Here is a 20,626-nt window from a genome sequence, read left to right as displayed (position 1 = left end):
GAAACCATACCGAATCTGCTGAGCAAACCAGTCAGTACAATTGTACCTCTATATCCATGTTCCCCTGTAAGTTTAGTTCCTTCATGCTCCCAAGCTATTTCATTTTGAAATCAATAATCATCGCAGCTTCCACCAACCTCACAGGCAGGAAGTTAGAAGTCCTGACAACTCGCTCCTAAATAAAGTTTTTCCTGCACACCCACCTCTAATCAAGCAATACAGTTCGGCTGCACAGTGGTACAGCTGCTCACAATTCCAGAGACACAGGTTCGATTCCAGCCTTGGATGTGACTTGGGTGACATATCCTTTTGGTAATGTGGTGACCAGAATTGTAGGCAATATTCCACGTGTGGCCTAACTAAGGTTCTGTACAGCTGCAGCATGACTTGACAATTTTTATACTCAATGCCCGACCAATGAAGACAAGCATGCCGTCTGCCTTCTTAGCGACCTTATCCACCTGCGTTGCCACTTTCAGTGATGTTTATTGTAATTTCCCAATCTACCACAACTTGCCCCTCATACCATGACAGTTTCCTTCTGCGAGAAACACCCAGATAAATTAGGCAAAAGAACCATGTAACCACCATAGCCCATCTTCATGGCAACATGGCTGCTTTAGGAACTAAATATCTTCCAACGTGCAAACACCTTTTCATTCTGTGCTCCTCGTCAAACTTGGAACCAGGTAATCGCAACGAGGCTCAAAAATGGTCAGCCCACCGGAGGCAGAGGTGTTAGACCGGCCAGTCCAGCAGAAAGAAACCCTCCAATCATCACCATTCACCAGATGTCAGAATGAACAAAATGCAGTCCTGGATGTCAGTGAGAACAGAAACAATAACAACGGAGCCAACATCTGTAATTTATTGTGAACTTGTTGGAGCCACAACAGATGTGATGAATCACAACCCCCCTCCCCCCCCCCCCCCCCACCCCACATTGAGAGCAGATGAATGGTCTCTCCCCAGAATTAACTCACTAGTGTCTCCGTAGTTGGGACGGATCATTGAATGTCTCCCCTGCTCAGAGCAGGTGAATGGCTTCTTCTAGGTGTGAACTCGCTGGTGTTCCTGCAGGGCGTATGGATATCTGAATCCCTTCTTAAACTAAGAGCAGGTTAACGCCTTCTCCCCAGTGTGAACTCGCTGGTGTCTCCGCAGGTTGGATAACTGAGCGAATCCCTTCCCACACTGAGAGCAGGTGAACGGCCTCTCCCCAGTGTGAACGCGCTGGTGTATCTGCAGGTTCGATGAAGTAGTGAATCCCTTCTCACACTGAGAGCAGGTGAACGGCCTCTCCCCCGTGTGAATTCGCTGGTGTTTCCGCAGGTTCGATGAAGTAGCGAATCCCTTCTCACACTGAGAGCATGTGAACGGCTTTTCCCCAGTGTGAACTCGCTGATGTATCTGCAGGTTCGATGAAGTAGTGAATCCCTTCTCACACTGAGAGCAGGTGAATGGCCTCTCCCCAGTGTGAAGTCGCTGATGTTTCTGCAGGCTCTTTAAAGTAATGAATCCTTTCACACACTGAGAGCAAGTGAGCGGCCTCTCCCCAGTGTGAACTAGCTGGTGTGTCCGCAGGCTCAAAGAAATAGTGAATCCCTTCTCACACTGAGAGGTGAGCGGCCTCTGCCCAGTGTGAACCTGCTGATGCGTCCGCAGGTTCGATGAATCAGTGAATCCCTTCTCACACTGAGAGCAAGTGAACGGCCTCTCCCCAGTGTGAATGCGTCGATGAGCTTCCAGCTGAGATGGGAATCTGAATCCCTTCCCACAGTCCCCACATTTCCACCGTTTCTCCATGTTTTGGGTCTCCTCGTGTCTCTCCAGGTTTGACAAAAAGTTGAAGCCTCGTCCACACAAAGAACACGTGTACAGTCTCTCCCCACTGTGGATGGTGTGATGTTTTTTTCAGGCTGCGTAACTGATTAAAGCTCTTTCCACAGTCAGTGCTCTGGAACACTCTCACTCGGGTGTGTGTCTCTCGGTGCTTTTCCAGTCACAATGATGGTTAAAATCTTTTGAAGCCGACAGAACAGACAAACATTTCTCCTTCCAGATTCAAAGTCCGGTGATATTCAGCTCCAAGGAATTGAGAGACTCAGCCAGATTGAGACGTGACTTTTGAGATTTCTGTCTGTAATTCCTCCTCTTCTAATATCCTGTAAAAACAATGTCAAAAATTCATCACTGTCAGTACAGGATAGAAATTCAGAACAGACAATTCTAGTTCCTAGAGAACATTCTTCCCTCTCTCATTCCCCAAAAGCTGTAAATCTCCATCCCACACACTCTCCCTCCATTCTCACTCTGCTGTATCTATTGCAGGGGCTATTTACCACAGGGCTAAATCGCTGGCTTTGAAAGCAGACCAAGGCAGGCCAGCAGAACGGTTCAATTCCCGTAACAGCCTCCCTGAACAGGCGCTGGAATGTGGTGACTAGGAGTTTTTCACAGTAACTTCATTGAAGCCTACTTGTGACAATAAAACAATTTTCTTCTTTTCTTCTTCTTCTAATATTCACCCTCCCAATTCTCCTGAAGGTGCTGATTCAGGCTGATTGACAGGTCCATGCTCACTGCTTCCTGTCCTGGTCACAGAGATCATAACAAATAGGAGCTGCAGTCAGCCATTCGGCCCATCAAGCATGCTCATTTATTCTGTAGGATCATTGGCCGATCTATGTCAGCAACATTCTCAGTGTTATTGACCAGAGGCTGAGTGTGCTGGCTTAATATCTGTGAGCTCAGGGCGCCGAGCTGTAAAACACCAAGGAAAGGATCGACGATCCTGAGGAGGGAATCCTGAATGTTGAGCAAGATGCCTCCTCGGGGAGGCAAGAATTAAATCCTTGGAAAACCGGCTGAGTGATGTGGTGGACTCCTGGAGAACTTGGAGAACCGAGGGTCAGAGAAAGAATATCCGAGTCGTCGGCCTGCCAGAAGGTGAGGAGGGTAAGGCTCCCATTGGGTTCTTCGAGGACCGGCTGCCACATTTTCTCAAGCTGGATGTGAAGCCTGGGTGTTTCAAATTAGAAAGGGCATCGGATCCTGTCTTTGAGTCTGAGGGATAGTTTTCATCCCAGGCCTGTAATCATTCACTTCCACAACTTGAAAGATCACCAGAGGGTCCTGGAGACGGGTAAGGCGAGGTGGGACCTGACTCCATGAGGAAGTGAGGATTTTTTGGCAGCCACACAAACGAAGCATCGAGGCTTCAATGAAATCTGAAGGGAACTCAAGGCTGCGGGAGTGAATTATTTTGCTTTATAGGTCCAACGCCGGCATCTCCACATCAAGAAGGGTGTTGACCGTGGCACATTACGAGATCAAGTCTTTCGATAATCCGACTACTGTCTTGGTCTTCGCTAAATCCTTGAAGGGCAAGGATTGGAGCGATGATTTGCAGCTCAGACTAACTCGGGCTCTATTCCGGACTCTTTCCCTATCATGGTGTTGTTGTCTGAATTTGTTATCTTTTATCCTGTTGAAGGGAGTTGTTATTCTGTGAGCAGAATGTCGCCTTCTTCTCCTCGAGTGTTCCAGGGACTCGGATTATCTTATCTCAGTTATGGTAGATGTGCCGTGTGCTGATTATCCATCATCTTTCTTCTATTATCCGAGCGGTAATCATTTTTTATAAAAATATATTTTTATTCAAATTTTTAACATATTTTCAACATGGGTCACTTCCTTCCCCTTACAGAGAAAAGAAAAACAAAGAACACATAAGTAAACATCTTACAACTACATCGCGAATTCCCCCAAGATACAAACCCCCCATTAAGCAATAATAAACACAGTAGTAAACACAAAGTACACCCCCCCCCTCCCCTCCCGGGTTGCTGCTGCTGCTGACCACCTCCTAGAAAGTCTAGGAACGGTTGCCACCTCCTGAAGAACCCCTGCACCGACCCTCTCAAGGCAAATTGTACCCTCTCCAATTTAATGAATCCTGCCATGTTGCTGACCCAGGCTTCCACGCTTGGGGGGCTCGCATCCTTCCACTGCAGCAGAATCTCCGCCGGACTACCAGGGACGCAAAGGCTAGAATACCAGCCTCTTTCGCCTCCTGCACTCCCGGCTCGTCCGATACCCCAAATAGTGCTAACCCCCAGTTCGGCTTAACCCGGGTGTTCACCACCTTAGAACAGTCCTCGCAATGCCCCTCCAGAACCCATCCAGCACCGGGCACGCCCAGAACATATGGACGTGATTGCTGGGCCCCCCCGAGCACCTCCCACAACTGTCCTCCACCCCAAAGAACCTGCTCAGCCTCGCCCCTGTCATATGTGCTCTGTGAAGATCCGAGCATTAATCATGGCAGAACCAAGTGGCGCCATTGCCGAAGGGTGGGTGTTGATGGATGCAGGTCTTCACGGCTGGGTCTAAAATGCGGGAGGGACATTCGATCCCCAATCCCTTGTTGGCCCTTCTTTTCTTCTCATTTTGGAGAAGGTATCCTGAGGGTAACGACAGTCTGGCCGTGGGGTTAATCCTTCGGGTCCTCAGTCTTATTGAGGAATGTCCCCTTGGATCTATTGTGGTGGTGATTCTTTTGTATTTTTGTTATTTTGGGAGGGTTTATGTGTTGCTAACTTTATCCTACTCTGGTACAGACGGGGCTTTTATCTGTGAAAGGAGTAGTTTGGGGAAACTTTGGTGCCTGTGGTGGAAAGTGAGTTGGAGGAGGGGGTAATAGGGCACGCCCGATTGTGGTGTGAAAATCTGTTCCTGTTCTCTCTGTCGTCTAGCTAATGGTAGCAGTTAATCTGCAAATTTTCTCAGGGAATGTACGGGGCATCCATCACCCTATCAGAAGGAAAAAGCTCCTCTCCTTTCTTAAGGAGAAAATTGACATAGCTTTTGTTACAACCTGCCTGTTTACCATTGGCTGGGGACTAATGACAATCCCATAATCCTGTGGGAGTATGAGCTTCCCCAATGAGGGGGCCGGAGAAATCATTAGCAGACTCCCTGTATAAATAAAGCTGGCCAGTTTGGAACCAGCCAGGAAGGAGTGAGCAGCAAGCGAAGTTGCTGCTGTTGTGTATATATATATTATTGTAAATAAATGTTATTTCTTTGTATCCTTAAAACTTGTGCTGGATTCTTCGTGGCCCTCGCAAAACTGGCAATGAGGGTTAAAGTGAATAGCTGTCTACACTGCTGAAGCCACCTCCCTGGATTTTTGTTGGATACAGGTTGGAAGTTATTTTCTATTACACCATGTATGGACGTTTGGATGTTTTTGATGCTGCGCTGGTAAGCTGGAACCAGTATGCACAACGGATGCATTACTATTTCCGGGCTTCCAATATCACCGAAAACGAGCGCCAGGTGGTCATATTGCTCACCGCCTGCGGCCCGCATACGTTTGGGGTGATTAGGAGACTTACGTACCCACCTGCGCCGGGCACCAAAACGCTTGATGAACTTGTGAACTTAGTGGGCAACATTATTTTTTTAAAATATATTTATTAAAGTTTTTTAACACAACTTTTCTCCCTTACAACCAATAACCACCACCCCCCCTCCCCCGTAACAAAAAAAAAAACGAGAAATCGCACAGAGCAAGATGTATACATGGCAAAATGATATATTTACACAGCTTTGTACACTGGCCCTCACCTGTATGTGCCAGTTTCCCCAACCCTTCATGTTATCTCTTGCTCATCCACCCTCCCAGGCAGTCCCCCCTCTCACGCCCCCTCCCAGGACGTTCCCCCCCCCAAAAAAGGTTGCTGCTGCTGCTGACCAACCTTCCTCTAACTCTCCGCGAGATAGTCTAGGAACGGTTGCCGTGGGGCAACATTTTAACCCAACCCCGTCCACGATAGTCCAACGTTATCGGTTTAATACCGCTGAGAGGACCCCAGGAAAATCCCTTGCCGACATTCTATCCAAGGCTACGCAGGATTGCGGAGCACTGTGACTATGGTGAGACCTTGTCAGAAATGTTACGAGACCGTTTGGCTTGCGGTATTAACAATGCGGCCACCCAGAGAAAGTTGATAGCTGAGCTAACATTGACTTTTCAACAGGCCATTCAAATAGCATTGTCCCGAGAGAGCGCAGAATGAGGAGTGCAAGAACTACAGGGAATGGAGGTGCATGTCTTGGGGTGCAACCCCTTCCGTCCAAAAACGTCCCCCAGAACTCCTGCGGTACCTTGGGCGAGGCGACGTCCGGATCGATGCCAGTGGCTGTTGGACATTCCTCCCCGAAGGGAGCCTTCTCCAGAACCAATGGATGAGGAGCCATGTCCATGTCAGACATCGGACGCCGGTCCTGGGGGCGCCAGAGGCGCCGTCTCTCTGACCGAAACTGGGACCAGCCCAGGGGCCGTACCTTCTATGTGGATGAACCTGCGGCGACTACTCCTGAGGATGTGGAGACGGAGGACGACTGCCTGCAGCTGCATTGTGTGGCAGCTCCCCATGTGGCCCCTTTAAGGTGACAGTAAGGGTGAATGGTCACCCACTTGAGATGGAGTTGGAAACTGGCACAGCGGTCTCAGTGATCGCCCAGAGGACATTCGACCGCATGAAGCAGGGTATACAGACCCTTACATTAACTGACACACAGGCCAGGTTGGCCACCTACACGGGGGAACCATTGGACAGCGCAGGAACTACGATGACCCCTGTTGTTTATGGACGCCAGGAGGGGCGTCTCCCACTTATCGTGGTGCACGGCCATGGGCCCAGCCTGTTGGTCAGGACTGGTTGCGCCATTTGCTCTTGCAGTGGCAGCACATCCTCCAAACAGTTTCTGGAGGGTTGACTGAGGTGCTAGGACGATACCCAGATGTATTCCAGCCCGGGTTGGGGAAAATAAAAAGGGCCATAGCCCATATCCAAGTCGAGCCAGGAGCCACGCTGCACTATTTCCGGGCCCGCCCGGTGCTTTACACCTTGCTCGAGAAGGTAGAAGGGGAGCTCACTCGTTTGGAGACTTTGGGTATTATCAGGCCCATCCGTTTCGCTGATTGGGCAGCACCAATTGTACCTGTAATGAAGCCAGATGCCACAGTTCGCTTGTGCGGCGACTATAAACTTAGTGAATACGGCTTCCCGACTCGACCAATATCCAATGCCTCGCATAGAGGATCTCGACGCGAAGCTTGCAGGCGGACTCTCATTCACAAAATTAGATATGAGTCACGCCTATCTACAGTTGGAGCTGGACCCTGCCTCCCGACCATATGTAACAATTAACACACACCGGGGCCTGTATGAATATACACATTTGCCCTTTGGAGTATCCTCTGCCTGCGCTATTTTTCAACGCGTTATGGAGTGCATTTTGAGAGGTTTACCGCGTGTCGCTGTCTACTTAAACAACGTTTTGATTACAGGGACGTGGGAGCAGAAACATTTGAAAAATCTGGAGGCTGTCCTCAAGATGTTTTTCGGAGGCTGGAGTCCGTTTACGTTGCACAAAGTGCGTCTTTCAGGCGAAGGAAGTAGTCAACCTGGGTTATCGGGTGGACCGCGAAGGTTTGCACCCCGTCGCAGAGGTGCGCACTATTCAACAGGCCCCCGCCCCGACTGACACTTTGCATCTTCGTTGTTTTCTCGGCCTCGTAAACTATTACGGGAAGTTCCTCCCCAATCTGGCAACTACGCTGGCCCCGTTGCACCTTCTGCTAAAGGAAAATCACACCTGGGTCTGGGGTCAGCCGCAAGAAACCGCTTTCCGGCGGGTAAAGCAACAATTGTCGTCGTCTGGGTTACTTCCCCACTATGATCCTGGAAAGCCTTTGCTCGTCACATGTGATGCATCCCCGTATGGTATTGGGGCCGTCCTGCCCCACAAGATGGAGAACGGGGCCGAGCGGCCGATAGCTTTCGCCTCCCGCACATTGACTGCAGCGGAAAAAAAGTACGCGCAGATCAAGAAGGAGGGCCTTGCAGTGGTCTTTATGGTGAAATGTTTCCACCAGTATGTGCATGGCCGCCACTTCACTATCGTGACTGATCATAAGCCTCTGCTGGGACTTTTCAGAGAGGATAAGCCAATACCGCCCATTGCTTCCGCACGGATCCAGCGCTGGGCTTTGTTGCTCACTGCATACGAGTATTCTCTGGAGCACAAACCAGGAACGCAGATAAAGAATGCCGCCGCACTGAGCCAATTGCCTTTATCGACCGGCCCCATGTCGACCCCCACGACCGGTGAGGTGGTTGCAACCCTAAATTTTATGGACACCTTGCCTGTCACGGCATCACAGATCTGCGAGTGGGCCCAGACAGAGCCAGTCCTGTCAAAGGTTTGGCACATAGTCCTGTATTGTCGGCAGCATATACAGCTCCCAGGCGAGTTGCGGGCATTTTCGTCCAAGCTGTCAGAATTCAGCGTGGAAGACGGCATCCTCTTGTGGGGGACGCGTGTGATTGTCCCGGAAAAAGACAGGAGCTGATACTAAGAGACTTACTTGCACAATGGGCATCCAGGTGTGACCAAAATGAAAATGTTGGCCCGGAGTTATGTCTGGTGACCAGGTCTCGACACCGACATTGAGAAGGTGGCCCAAAACTGCTCCATTTGCCAGGAGCATCAGAAGCTTCCGCCGGCCGCGCCTCTACATCACTGGGAATGGCCAGGGCAGCCTTGGGCGCGCTTGCATGCGGATTTCGCCGGCCCTTTTCAAGGATCCATGTTCCTTCTATTAATCGACGCCCAGTCTAAATGGCTAGAGGTGCACAAGATGCTGGGCACAACGTCCTGCGCAACAATTGAGAAGATGCGATGGTATTTCAGTATGCATGGCCTCCCCAAGGTGGTCACGGATAACGGCACTCCATTCACAAGTGAGGAGTTTGCGAGGTTCATGAAGATGAACGGCATACTCCATACCCGCACTGCCCCTTACCACCCGGCTTCAAATGGGTTGGCGGAGCGAGCAGTGCAGACATTCAAACGAGGCCTAAAGAAGCAGTCTTCCGAGTCAATGGACACGAGACTGGCTCGCTTTTTGTTTTCGTATAGGACCACCCCCCATGCGGTGACTGGGGTAGCTCCCGCAGAAATCCTAATGGGCCGGAGACTTTGCACCCACCTTAGTATGGTTTTCCTGGACATTGGCGCAAAAGTACGCCGCACACAAGAACGGCAGGGACAGGGATTTTCTCGGCATCGGCCGATTCGGCAGTTTGCACCTGGTGACCCAGTGTTCATTCGGAATTTTGCTGGTGGTGCCCAGTGGGTCCCTGGCGTAATCTTTCGCCAAACGGGCCCAATATCTTACCAGGTGCAAGCCCAGGGTCGTCTCCAGCGCAAACATGTAGACCATGTTCGGTCCAGAAGACTATCCCTTCCAAAGATTTCCCACCACCAGAGCTCATTTCCACAGCCACAGAGACCAGAGACAATGGAAAGTAGCCCTCACAATCTTCCTCTGGTGCCTCACTCAAAGCCTGCGCAGGTCGTTACAGAACTGCGTGGAGATAGAGACGCCAAGATGATGGAGGCAGCAGACTCTGACTCCGAGATGGAGACACAGGACTCATCAGACGGGGAATCCTCGGGCCCACGGGCCTTGGATGTACAACCGTTACGGCGTTCATCACGGAAGCACCGGTCTCTGTCTCGTTACACGCCGCCCGATCCAGCGCCTTGTGCAAATGGTGTCCGGCCAGTGGCAAAACGAGTCCGGCGCCCTCCTTCGCCAGGGTCTTCAGTGGATTCCTTGGACTTGGGTGGGGGGGGGGGGGGGGGGGACAAACACTTCAAATTGAGGCGGGATTGGGTGGGGCAGGACTTTTCACCTCCTTCATCAAGTAGCAGGGGTGTGGCGATCCTTATTAATAAAAATATCACATTTAAGGTTGAAACCTGCACCAAGGACAAAGGAGGTAGATATGTGATCATTCGAGGTTCGGTGCATGGAGATGTTGTTTTAATAATGAACGTTTAGGGATCCCCGAATTACTCCCCGGAGTTCATTATAAAGGATTTTGTGGATTTTGCAGAGTTAGCTTCAACTAACTCTTTTGTGGTTGGCGACTTCAACTGCCACTTAAATCCTGTGGTAGATAAGCTCCCGGTTACCAGGAACCCCCCCCCCCCCCCCCACGCTGCAAGCTAGGGTGTTGGCCTCGGCTTGTGAGGAGGTGGGTTATGTGGATGTTTGGCGAACTTTGCACCCGAGGGGCGGAGATTTTACCTTCTTTCCAGCCCCACATCCATGTCATGCTAGAATCAACAATTTGTTTGTGCCGAGGACGATCCCACACCTGGTGTCCACTTGCACCACAGGGAGCATCGTAATCGCAGACCTTCCCCCGTTTGTCTGGAGTTTCTGCTCGAGGGCTCACCCCCAGGTCGAGAATGTGGAGGTTTGGAGCCTCCCTGATAAGAGACATTTAATTTACTACACACTTTACGGAATAGTTTGAGTTCTTCCTTTCGGTTAACTTGACCCCTGGTATTTCCCCCTCCACTTTGTGGGAGACGTGTAAAGTTTATACTCGGGGGGGCTGATCATTTCTTACCCTGCTAGTAAAAGGTGCAGGATGCTGGAGAACTAGCGGCATCTGGAGTTTTGTTTGGCGAAAGCAAATAAATCATATGGAGGGCCCGAGTCAGCTATTGTTGAAGGAGGTTAAACACGGCAAGAGCGGCTTTGGGTTAACACGGCAAGAGCGGCTTTGGGTTAACACGGCAAGAGCGGCTTTGGGTTAACACGGCAAGAGCGGCTTTGGGCTCCCGATTGTCTCAGCAAAAAAGTTGGACGTTTGCGAGGCAGAAGTTGTACGAGTTTGGGGAATAAGCTGAGCAAATACTTAGCCTGTTTGACAAAGAAAAGTTACCTCTGTTCGGCTTGGGAGAGGGAAATGGGTCATGAAGACAAACTTGGATTTCAGGAATTCTTTGCCGGATTATACATGTCTGAGCAGTCTTGTGATGTGCTGGTGGGTGTGGAACATTTTTTCTCTTCCCTGAAGCTTCAGGAGGCCTCAGAAAGCCAGCGTGAGGCTCTTAATGCTCCCCTTTCTAGGGCAGAGTGTCAAAGGCCATGAAGGAGCTGCAGTCAGGTAAAGTCCCGGGACCAGATGTCTGTGGGTGTGAGTTTTATCGGGGGTTTGAGGATTTGTTGTTGGACCTGTTGGTAGATATGTATTGTCACTCTTTTGACTCTGGGATGCTGCCACCGTCTCTTCGTGAGGCTAATATCTCTTTGATTCTGAAGGTGGACAAGGACCCAGGGGAGTGGACCTCTTATCGCCCAATCTCTCTTTTGAATGTTGACTTGAAACTGCGATCTTATATTTTGCCGATAAGGCTGGAGGACATCCTTCCGACAATCGTGTGGGAGGACCAGACTGGGTTTATACGGGGAAGATTTTCCAGTAACAATGTTGGAAGGTTGCTGAATGTGATTCAGGCTTTTCAGAAATGTGCATTGGATGGGCTGCTGATCTTCTTCGATGCAGAGAAAGCTTTTGCTCGAGTTGAGTGGAATTATCTGGTGTATCCGCTGCGAGGCTTCGGGTTGGGTGAGGATTATAATGAGTGGATTAAATTGTTATATCACATACCGGCAGCGGCAGTGCTTACCAATGGTATAAGGATGTCACATTTTGAGCTTCAGAGAGGGACTAGACAGGACTGCCCTCTGTCCCCCTTGCTGTTTGCGTTGGCCATTGAGCCCTTGCCGGAGGATATTAGATCGGATCCTCTGATATCGGGACTTGAGGGTGTGGTGAGGCAGCACAAGATCACTCTGAGTGTGCACATGACGTGCTGCTGTTTGTATCGAACTCCAGTGTTTCAGTCCCGGCCTTTATTGGAGTAGTGGATAGGTTTAGTGGCTTCTCTCGTATCGAGATCAATTTTACTGAGTTCGAGCCCATGTCGGTGGGGAGTGGTTGAGGGGTAAGCCCCCTCCTCGTGCTAACTTCCCCTTCAGATGTCCCCCCCCCACACCATGCCATTTAAAAACCTGGGAATGTCAATGTCCCCCTCTTTCAGACAGCTATATAGGGCCAACTTTCCACAGCTGATGGTGGCTATTAGGTGGGACCTTGCCCGGTGGTCGGCTCTTCCGATTTCATGGCGAGGGAGAATCGCCTTCATTAAAATGAATGTGTTGCCCAGACTGTCCTACCCTCTGCAGATGCTGCCTGTACTGCTGTCGACTAGAGTCGTTAGGGAAATTTATCAAATCAGGGCAGGACCTACTCAGTTAATGGTAGGGAGTTGGGGAGACTTACAGAACAAAGAGATCTATGTGTACAGGTTTATAGCTCCTTGAAGGTGGAGTTGCAGGTGGACAGGGTGGTGAAGAAGGCATTCAGTATGCTAGGTTTTATTGGTTAGAATATTGAATACAGTAGTTGGGATGTCTTGTTGAAGTTGTACAAGACATTGGTAAGACCACACAGGGAATACTGTGTTCAGTTCTGGTCACCCTATTATAGAAAGAATATTGTTAAACTAGAAAGAGTGCAGAAGAGATTTACCAGGATGCTGCCATGACTTGATGGTCTGAGTTATAAGGAGAGGCTGGAACATTTTTCCCTGGAGCATAGGAGGCTTAGGTCTGACCTTATAGAAGTCTATAAAATAATGAGGAGCACAGATAGGTATATAGTCAACATCTTTTCCCTAAGGCAGGAGTCTGGAACTAGAGGGCATAGGTTTAAGGTGAGAGGAGAGAGATACAAAAGAGACCAGAGGGGAAATTTCTTCACACAGAGGGTGGTGAGTATCTGGAATGGCTGCCAGAGGCAGGTACAATTTTGTCATTTAAAAAGCAGTTAGACAGTAACAAGGGCAGGGTGGTATGCTGACAAGTGGGACTAGCTTAGTGACAGAAACTGGGCGGCATGGACAAGCTGGGCCGAAGGGCCTGTTTCCATGCTGTAAACATCTATGACTCTACCTGGAACAAAAAGAAATATCGCCTCAAGTTTGTTAAGCTCCAATCACCAGGAGCTAAGAGAGGGTATGGTCTCCTGAAAATTAGGCTTCATCAATTGGGCTCTCGTCTTAGGGATTGGGTTAGGATGGAGCCAACATTCATCAGGCTCAATACAGAAGCAGACCAGTCAGGTCTCCCTCGATCCAAAACTGGCACAGGCTGATTATGGAATGCATTTCCATGCAATTTTTAATGTCTGTAATTCATTCTGAGTCTGATGCATTGGGTAAAGTATGGGACTCCCATCTCAAATACATAGGCTCTAATTTGACTGACTTGCTCCTCCTGGGCTTCTATGAGTGAATTCAATTTAACTTAGGCTGGGAGTAGGGCACAGTGGTTAGTACTACTACCTCAGCTCCAGGGACCCAGGTTCAATTCCAGCCTTGGGTGGCTGTCTGTGTGGAGTTTGCATATTCTTCTTGTGTCTGGGTGTGTTTCCTCCGGGTGCTCCGGTTTCCTCCCACTGTCCAAAGATGTGCAGCTAAAGTGGACTGGTCACGCTAAATTGCCCCTTAGTGTCCAAGATGTGGAGGTTAGGTGGGTTGACCATGATCAATGCACCGGGTTACAAGGATAGGATGGGGAGTGGGCTTCAGTGAAATGCTCTTTCTGAGGCTCAGTGCAGACTTGAGGGGTGAATGGCCTTTTGCACTACAGGAGTTCTATGTCATCGATGTTGTGTAATTCATTTTAATTTGATTATGCTGTTAGTCTGTAATATTTTTGGGTTTACAAACTGAATTGTTATCCTCCGTTTTTATATAATCTTACCTTCTTCCCCCATTCACTATTTTAACCTGTTAATCGGTTAATCAATTAATCCATCATTTCATCTCGAGGCTCTGGTCCCTCAAATATCCTGTTCCAAATTAATTCTGCAATGTGTTGCTTGTATTTATATTGGCAATGTCTCTTGTTCCGCTTTGGGCCCATTTTCCACCATTTTTTCTGTTACTCTGTTGCATTCATTGTTTAAAACATGATTTTAAAAAATAACAATTTATTAAAAATCTGTCCAACTCATACATGAATATATTCAATGACCCCCACACCCCACTGGTCCCTGTGGAAGAGAAATCCAGAGACTAATAACCCTCTGAGGGAAGAGATGACTGGTAATATGTAATGTAGCGACAGTACAATATTACAAGGCTCAAAATAATAATAAATGTACTTTATTAGAGAACCATAAATAATATATCTAATCTGTACCATATAACATGAGACATGTCTCTGTCCGACAATAATCTACTGTCTTCTTAAATGTCAGCAATCGCCTGGAGAAACCAGCCCTTTAATTGTGAACAAATATATGTGTCAAGCTGAGGGAGCAAAGGATGTCAATGTCTTTATGAGAGAGGCCTGGGCCTTTTCACAGTCTGCACCCGCCCTGGATTCACTTCCTTTCCCTTCAGTTGCTGCAAGTGACCAATTGAAGGTGAGAATGAGAAAAGAAATGGAAAGGGGAGAAAAGAAATGGAAAGGGGAGAAAAGAAAGTGTTTTACTCACAAATGTTGGAGACAGGAGGTGTTTTCAGTCTGTGCGAGGCCTCAGTTTTGCTCATTGTCCAGCTTCCGCATTCAGACAACGAGGGAGCTGATTGGATGGTGGAAGAGAGTCCTTCCAGCTCACCAACTCTTCCCATTGGTCAGCAACCTTCCGGTGCACCCATAGGAATCCGCGGTGACGTCTCACGGTCCGAGTGCGGAGGCCCGGCGGGCGGATACAGCAGCTCCGCCCCACTCCCCGAGACAAGGTTTCCAGGCAACCGGCTGACAACTCCGGCCAGAGCGAGAAGCCTGTCGGCGATCTGCCCCCGGCCCGGGACTGCGCATGTCCAAGAGAGAGGAGCGGTTGCGCATGTGTGAGGGAAAACCCACCCCCTGACCTGCCTGCTGAGATATTGACCAATGGAAAGAGTTAGGACCGGAAGGACTCTGGTCCTCCAGCCAATCAGCGCGAGCGAGAAAGAGCTTTCCTCCTGTCTCCAACATCTGGGAGTAAAACACTTTCTTATCTCATTCTCACCTTCAATTGGTCACTTGCAGCAACTGAAGGGAAAGGAAGTGAATCCAGGGAGGGTGCAGACTCTGCAAAGCTTGGCCCAGGTCTCTCTCTCTCTTAAAGACATTGACACCCTTTGCTCCCTCAGCTTGACACATTTATTTGTCTGGCTAAAAAGATGGTCTCTTATATAATGTCCACTATCCCCTGCAAGACCCCTGACGCTCTCAGTGCCATCGCCAACGGTCCTATAGCCAGGGCAGTCCCTCCGTGCAGCCTGAAATAATCTGAACTCACCCGGTTTGTTTGTATAAATGCCAATGGTGCCTGGTATAACAACCAGACCCAGTCCACAAAACCCTGCCCAAATCCAAACCGCCCCAGGACCTCCCACAAACAGTCCTGCTCGATCAAAGCTTTCTCAGCATCCATGGCAACCACCACCTCTACCTTTCGTCCTTCTGGAGGTATCATGATCACACTGAGTAACATCCTGATCTTGGCCGCCAGATGCCTCCCCTTCACAAACCCCGTCTGGTCCTCCCCTGTCACCCCGGGACACAATGCTCTATTCTCAAGGCCAAGATCTTAGCCAATAGTTTGGCATCTACATTTAGCAGTGAGATCGGTCTGTATGACTCACATTGTTCCGGGTCGTTTTTATGCTTCAAATGAGAGAGATCGAAGTCTGTGACAACGTCGGGGGGAGCACTTCCAGTTCCCTTGCCTTGTTCAAGTCCCTTACTAGCAGCAGTCCCAATACACCAGGGGCTGTTTAGCACAGGGCTAAATCGCTGGCTTTGAAAGCAGACCAAGGCAGGCCAGCAGCACGGTTCAATTCCCGTAACAGCCTCCCCGAACAGGCGCCGGAATGTGGCGACTAGGGGCTTTTCACAGTAACTTCATTGAAACCTACTTGTGACAATAAGTGATTTTCATTCATTCATTTCATACTCCCGAGAATTTCTAATAACCCGTCCGGACCCAGGGCCTTGCCCGATTGCATCGCTTCAAGCCCCTCCACCGCTTCTACCAGTCCAATTGGGGCCCCCAGGGCCTCCAACAGCTCCTCATCCACCTTCGGGAACTCCAACCCCTCTAAAAACCACCTCTATGAGTTCCGACTCATACAGCTATAGAAGTCCATAAACACCCCATTCACCCCCGCCGGGTCCAAGACAATATTCCCTCCCACGTCCTTCATTTTCCCGATCTCGCTCGCAGCCTCCTGCTTCCTCAACTGGTGCGCTAGCATCCTGCTCGCCTTCTCCCCATGCTCATATACCGCCCCTCTCACCCTTCTCAACTGCCCCACCACCTTTCCCGTAGATAGAAGCCCAAACTCCATCTGCAGCCTCTGCCGCTCCTTTAGCAGCCCTGCCTCTGGGGCATGAAATGAAAATGAAAAATGAATGAAAATCGCTTATTCTCACAAGTAGGCTTCAATGAAGTTACTGTGAAAAGCCCCTAGTCGCCACATTCCGGCGCCTGTTCGGGGAGGCTGTTACGGGAATTGAACCGTGCTGCTGGCCTGCCTTGGTCTGCTTTCAAAGCCAGCAATTTAGCCCTGTGCTAAACAGCCCCAGTTTACATATCTCTACATATCTCTTATCCACCTGCAGCATTTCTTCCACTAGCCTTTCTATCTTCGCCTGCTACGCCTTCTCCCTCTGTGCCCAAATCAAAATAAACTCCCCCCTGACCACTGCCTTTAGTGCCTCCCATACCTTACCTGCCGAGACCTTACCCGTGTCATTTATCTCTACATATCCCTGGATGGCCTTCCTCACCCGCTCACACGCCTCCTCCTCCTCCGCCAACGACCTCACTTCCAGCCTCCATTGCGGGCGCTGGCCCCACCTTTGCTCACCCGCAGGTCCACTCAGTGCGGGGCATGGTCTGTCACCACTATTGCCGAGCACTCAACATCCACCACCATCCCTGTCAGCAGCGTCTTATCAAAACAAAAAACTCCATTCGGGAATACACCTTGTGCACATGGGAGAAGAATGAAAATTCCTTCGCCCTCGGTCTCCCAAATCTCCACGGATCCACCCCCCCCCCCCCCCCCCCATGTTCTCAATGAACCCCCTTAGCTCCTTTGTTGCCGCAGACAACCTCCCGGACCTCGACCGATCCAGTCTCGGATCCAGAAAATGAGCCGATTCGAGTCCAGGTCGGGGATCCTCCCCAGCACCTGCCTCATAAATTCGACGTCATCCCAGTTCGGGGCATAGATGTTCACTAATACCACCGGCATTCCCTCTTGGGCCAGACAGCAGCCTGCGTCCCGCACCTCCTCAGGCCCGCTCTCGGGCACCCACCGTCATCGATCCTCCTCCTATCACTTTTTAGAAGCCCGTTCCCAGTTCATTCCCCCCCCCTCCACCCCCCCTCGCAAACCCCCTAAACAACAGTCCAACCCCCATCCCCTCACTAACCACCTGCTCACCCCCCACTGCGCTTCTGTGAACTATCCCGCTCAGCTAGCCTGGTAGCCCTCGCCCAAGGCACCTAGCATCCTAGCACCCCCCAGCCATCCTCCTGGTGCAAACAAAACAACCCCAGCCAGACCCAATCGAAGAGAACAACCCCCCTACCAAAGAACAGAAACAAACCTAAAGCAAACCAATGGTCCCAAACACAGTATAACAGTGACCCAACCCAACCCCAGAAACACAGCGCAAAAGGGGGGGAATGTCAGAATTATGGGGATATTAGAGGAATTTGGCCAGTTCTCAGGTTACAAACTGAATATGGGCAAGAGTGAGGTTTTTGTGATCCAGGCAAGGGGGCAGCAGTGGAGACTGAGGGAGTATTAGGTACCTGGGGATTCAGGTGGCTAGGAACTGGGGTCAGCTTCATAAATTAAATTTGGGCAGGGTGATTGAGCTAATGAAATGGGACTTCCGTAGGTGGGACGTGCCCCCGCTGTCATTGGCGGGGAGGATACAGACTGTGAAGGTGACAGTCCCCCCGAGATTGCTGTTAGTTTTTCAGTGCCTCCCAATCTTCATCCCCAAGGCATTTTTTCGGAAGATGAACGCGGCGATCTCGGGTTTTTTATGGGCCGGGAAAGCCCCGAGGGTGAAGAAGGTCCTTCTTGAGCGGGGGCGCGGGGAGGGGGGGTGGCCCTCCTGAACTTTATTAATTATTACTGGGCAGCTAATATATCAATGTTTAGGAGATGGGTAGTGGGAGGGGTCGCTGAGGGAGCAGGTGGAAGTGGCACATTGTAAGGGCACGAGCTTGAAGGCTTTGTTAATGGCGTCACTGTCATTCTCGCCGGCTCGGTACTCCACAAGCCCAGTGGTAGTGGCAGCCCTGAGAGTGTGGGGGCAATGGAGGCAGCACATGAGACTGGAGGGGGTGTCGGTGTGGTCACCGATCTGTGATAATCACCGGTTTCCTCCGGGGGGGGGGGTGGGTTGGACGGGGCTTCAGAAGGTGGCAGCGGGCAGAGATTGAGAGATTTGGGGATCTCTTCATTGAGGAGGGTTTCCCGAGCCTGGAGAAACTAGAGGAGGAGTTTCAGTTCCCAGGTGGGAACGGGTTCCGGTACCTGCAGGTACGGGATTTTGTTCGGAGGCAGGTCCCGAGTTTCCCTCACCTCCCACCAAGGGGACTACAGGATAAGGTGGTGTCTAAAACAGGAGTTGGGAAGGGGAGGGTCTCGGAAATATACAAGGAACTGATGTCGTGGGAAGGGGTTCCAATTGGGGAGGTGAAGAGGAAGTGGGAGGAAGTGCTGGGAGGGGAGTTGGAAGTCGGGTTATGCGAGAAGGCCCTGAGGAGAGTCAATGCATCCTCGTCGTGTGCCAGGCTCAGCCTGATCCAGTTCAAGGTGGTCCACAGGGCTCATATGACTGTGGTCCGGATGAGTAGATTGTTTGAGGAAGTGGAGCGATGCGGGGGAAGTCCTGCGAACCATGTACATATCTTTTGGGTGTGTACGAGGCTGAGGGGATTCTGGCAGGGATTTTCAGATGTCATGTCAGAGGTCCTGGAAGGGAGGGTGACTCCTAGTCCAGAAATGGCAATATTTGGAGTGTCGGAAGATCCGGGGGGGGGGGGGGGGGGGCGGGGGGGAGAGAAGCCGGCGTTTTGGCCCTTGCCTCCCTGGTGGCCCGGAGATGGAATTTGCTGGGATGGAGGGACTCGGAGCCTCCAAAGTCGGGGTTTGGGTCAGTGACATGGCAAGGTTTCTCAGGCTAAAAAAGATCAAGTTCGCCCTAAGGGGTTCACTACAGGGGTTCGCTCGGAGGTGGCAGCCGTTCATCAACTTCTTCAAGGAAAACTGACTGTCAGCAGGGGGAGGGGGGAGGGGGGGGGGGAGGGGAGGCATGGAAGTGCCGACTAAGGGAAGGGAATCTAATGTATGGGTAGTTAGGAGTTTGGGCTGGGGAAGTTGGGTGTGTTATTGTGGGGCTTTTGCGCGTGTTGGATCTCTCTGTTTAAAATGTTAAAACTATAAATGCCTCAATAAAATATTTTCCAAAAAAAAGGATAGAGAACAAAAGGGGTAATAATTCTGAGCAGCCTATATTTAGTGAATAATTAGACAAAGGAATGAGACAATCCAGTCCAGCCGGTGGCTGCAGTTTGCAGCAACACAGTTGGGCAGATAGGGTGGGGCCGCCCCAGTGGATAAAACACAATCACCAATCGCCCTTGGGCCGAGGATACTGAGCCTCATCTCCCTGTGGCCAGAACCAATAGATACTGAGAATTGAAGGAAAAGGAGAGACATTTAGTAAACCCACAGGGTAAGACTAATCCTGAAGGAACACAAATTTGCTGAGGAATAGCAATGGGTGTCACTTTACCTGCCTGAAGACACAGGAAACTGAGCGATAAAATGAAACAATTCAGCTGGACAGCTGGAAATGAAATACAGGCTTGTGTCTCAAAGAAAAACTCCGTCTGTGAAAAAGCATTTTTGCAAACTTTAAACCAAGGCCATTCAGAGCAAGTAGATAAGGACAAGTACAGCTCCTCCTGCGATTACCAAGGGAGAAGCTGCCCTCAACATTCAGTCATATATTCTCCCCACCCTTGTACTGGCGAGTTAGCAACAGTTCTGGTTAAAAATGTAACATTTGAATTTACTGTTCCATTTGAGATGCTACTAAGAGGTTTTTATTATGTTTAGTTCTAAAAAAAAATGTTTACAATTAGTTTGGATAGGAAACTAAACTTCATCTAATGTGAAACTCTGATTAAAAAAAAAATTCAAACCGTTAGGATTCAAGAGATAGGTTTGAGAGTAAGTAACCCATGTTTAGGTCAGTCTATTCCAAAACAAAGATAAGACGAGTTTGGCAGCAATCCAATTTTAACTCCCCAGTACATTTGGGTGATAAAACATGTTGAGAGTCAGTTAACAACTCATTTCACAAAATATCGCTTGCAACTTTGCTTAAGTAGCAAATATTGGAAATTGAAGGGGAAAAGAATAGACAACAGAAATGAAATTGAAGCACATAGGACTAAAGAAGTCGTAAATTGTGAAAGGGGACACACATTGCGTGCCAAGTCTCCCTGTCCCTTTAGGTTCTGTAGGAAAATTAACCATTTCAGCAGATTTGTTTTAGATCACCCAGAAAATTGTGTCTGTGATTCTGTAGATGTCTATTTTAATTTAAATAAAGTTTAATTGTGGATTTGTGGGAATTCAACAAGAC

General features: G+C 49.7%; 1 protein-coding gene across 1 annotated transcript; it reads right to left on the bottom strand.

The window, feature by feature from the left end:
* Positions 1-936: 936 nt before the first annotated feature.
* LOC140422717 (uncharacterized) lies at positions 937-14,243 on the bottom strand. Its single transcript, XM_072507673.1, has 2 exons — positions 14,150-14,243; positions 937-2,165 (listed from the first exon to the last, which is right to left on the bottom strand). The coding sequence occupies exon 2, from the start codon at positions 1,804-1,806 to the stop codon at positions 1,111-1,113; it is 696 nt and encodes a 231-aa protein (XP_072363774.1). The 5' UTR covers positions 1,807-2,165; positions 14,150-14,243; the 3' UTR covers positions 937-1,110.
* Positions 14,244-20,626: the final 6,383 nt, after the last annotated feature.

The sequence above is a fragment of the Scyliorhinus torazame genome, chromosome 5, assembly GCF_047496885.1.
Source record: "Scyliorhinus torazame isolate Kashiwa2021f chromosome 5, sScyTor2.1, whole genome shotgun sequence".
Taxonomy (NCBI): Eukaryota; Metazoa; Chordata; class Chondrichthyes; order Carcharhiniformes; family Scyliorhinidae; genus Scyliorhinus; species Scyliorhinus torazame.
The sequence above is the reverse complement of the archived record's forward strand: the minus strand, read 5'-3'. Positions and strand labels throughout refer to the sequence as shown.

Bases quoted from the DNA above. Each gene is read 5' to 3' on its own strand.
- LOC140422717 (XM_072507673.1), bottom strand. From the start codon at position 1,806: ATGGAGAAACGGTGGAAATGTGGGGACTGTGGGAAGGGATTCAGATTC.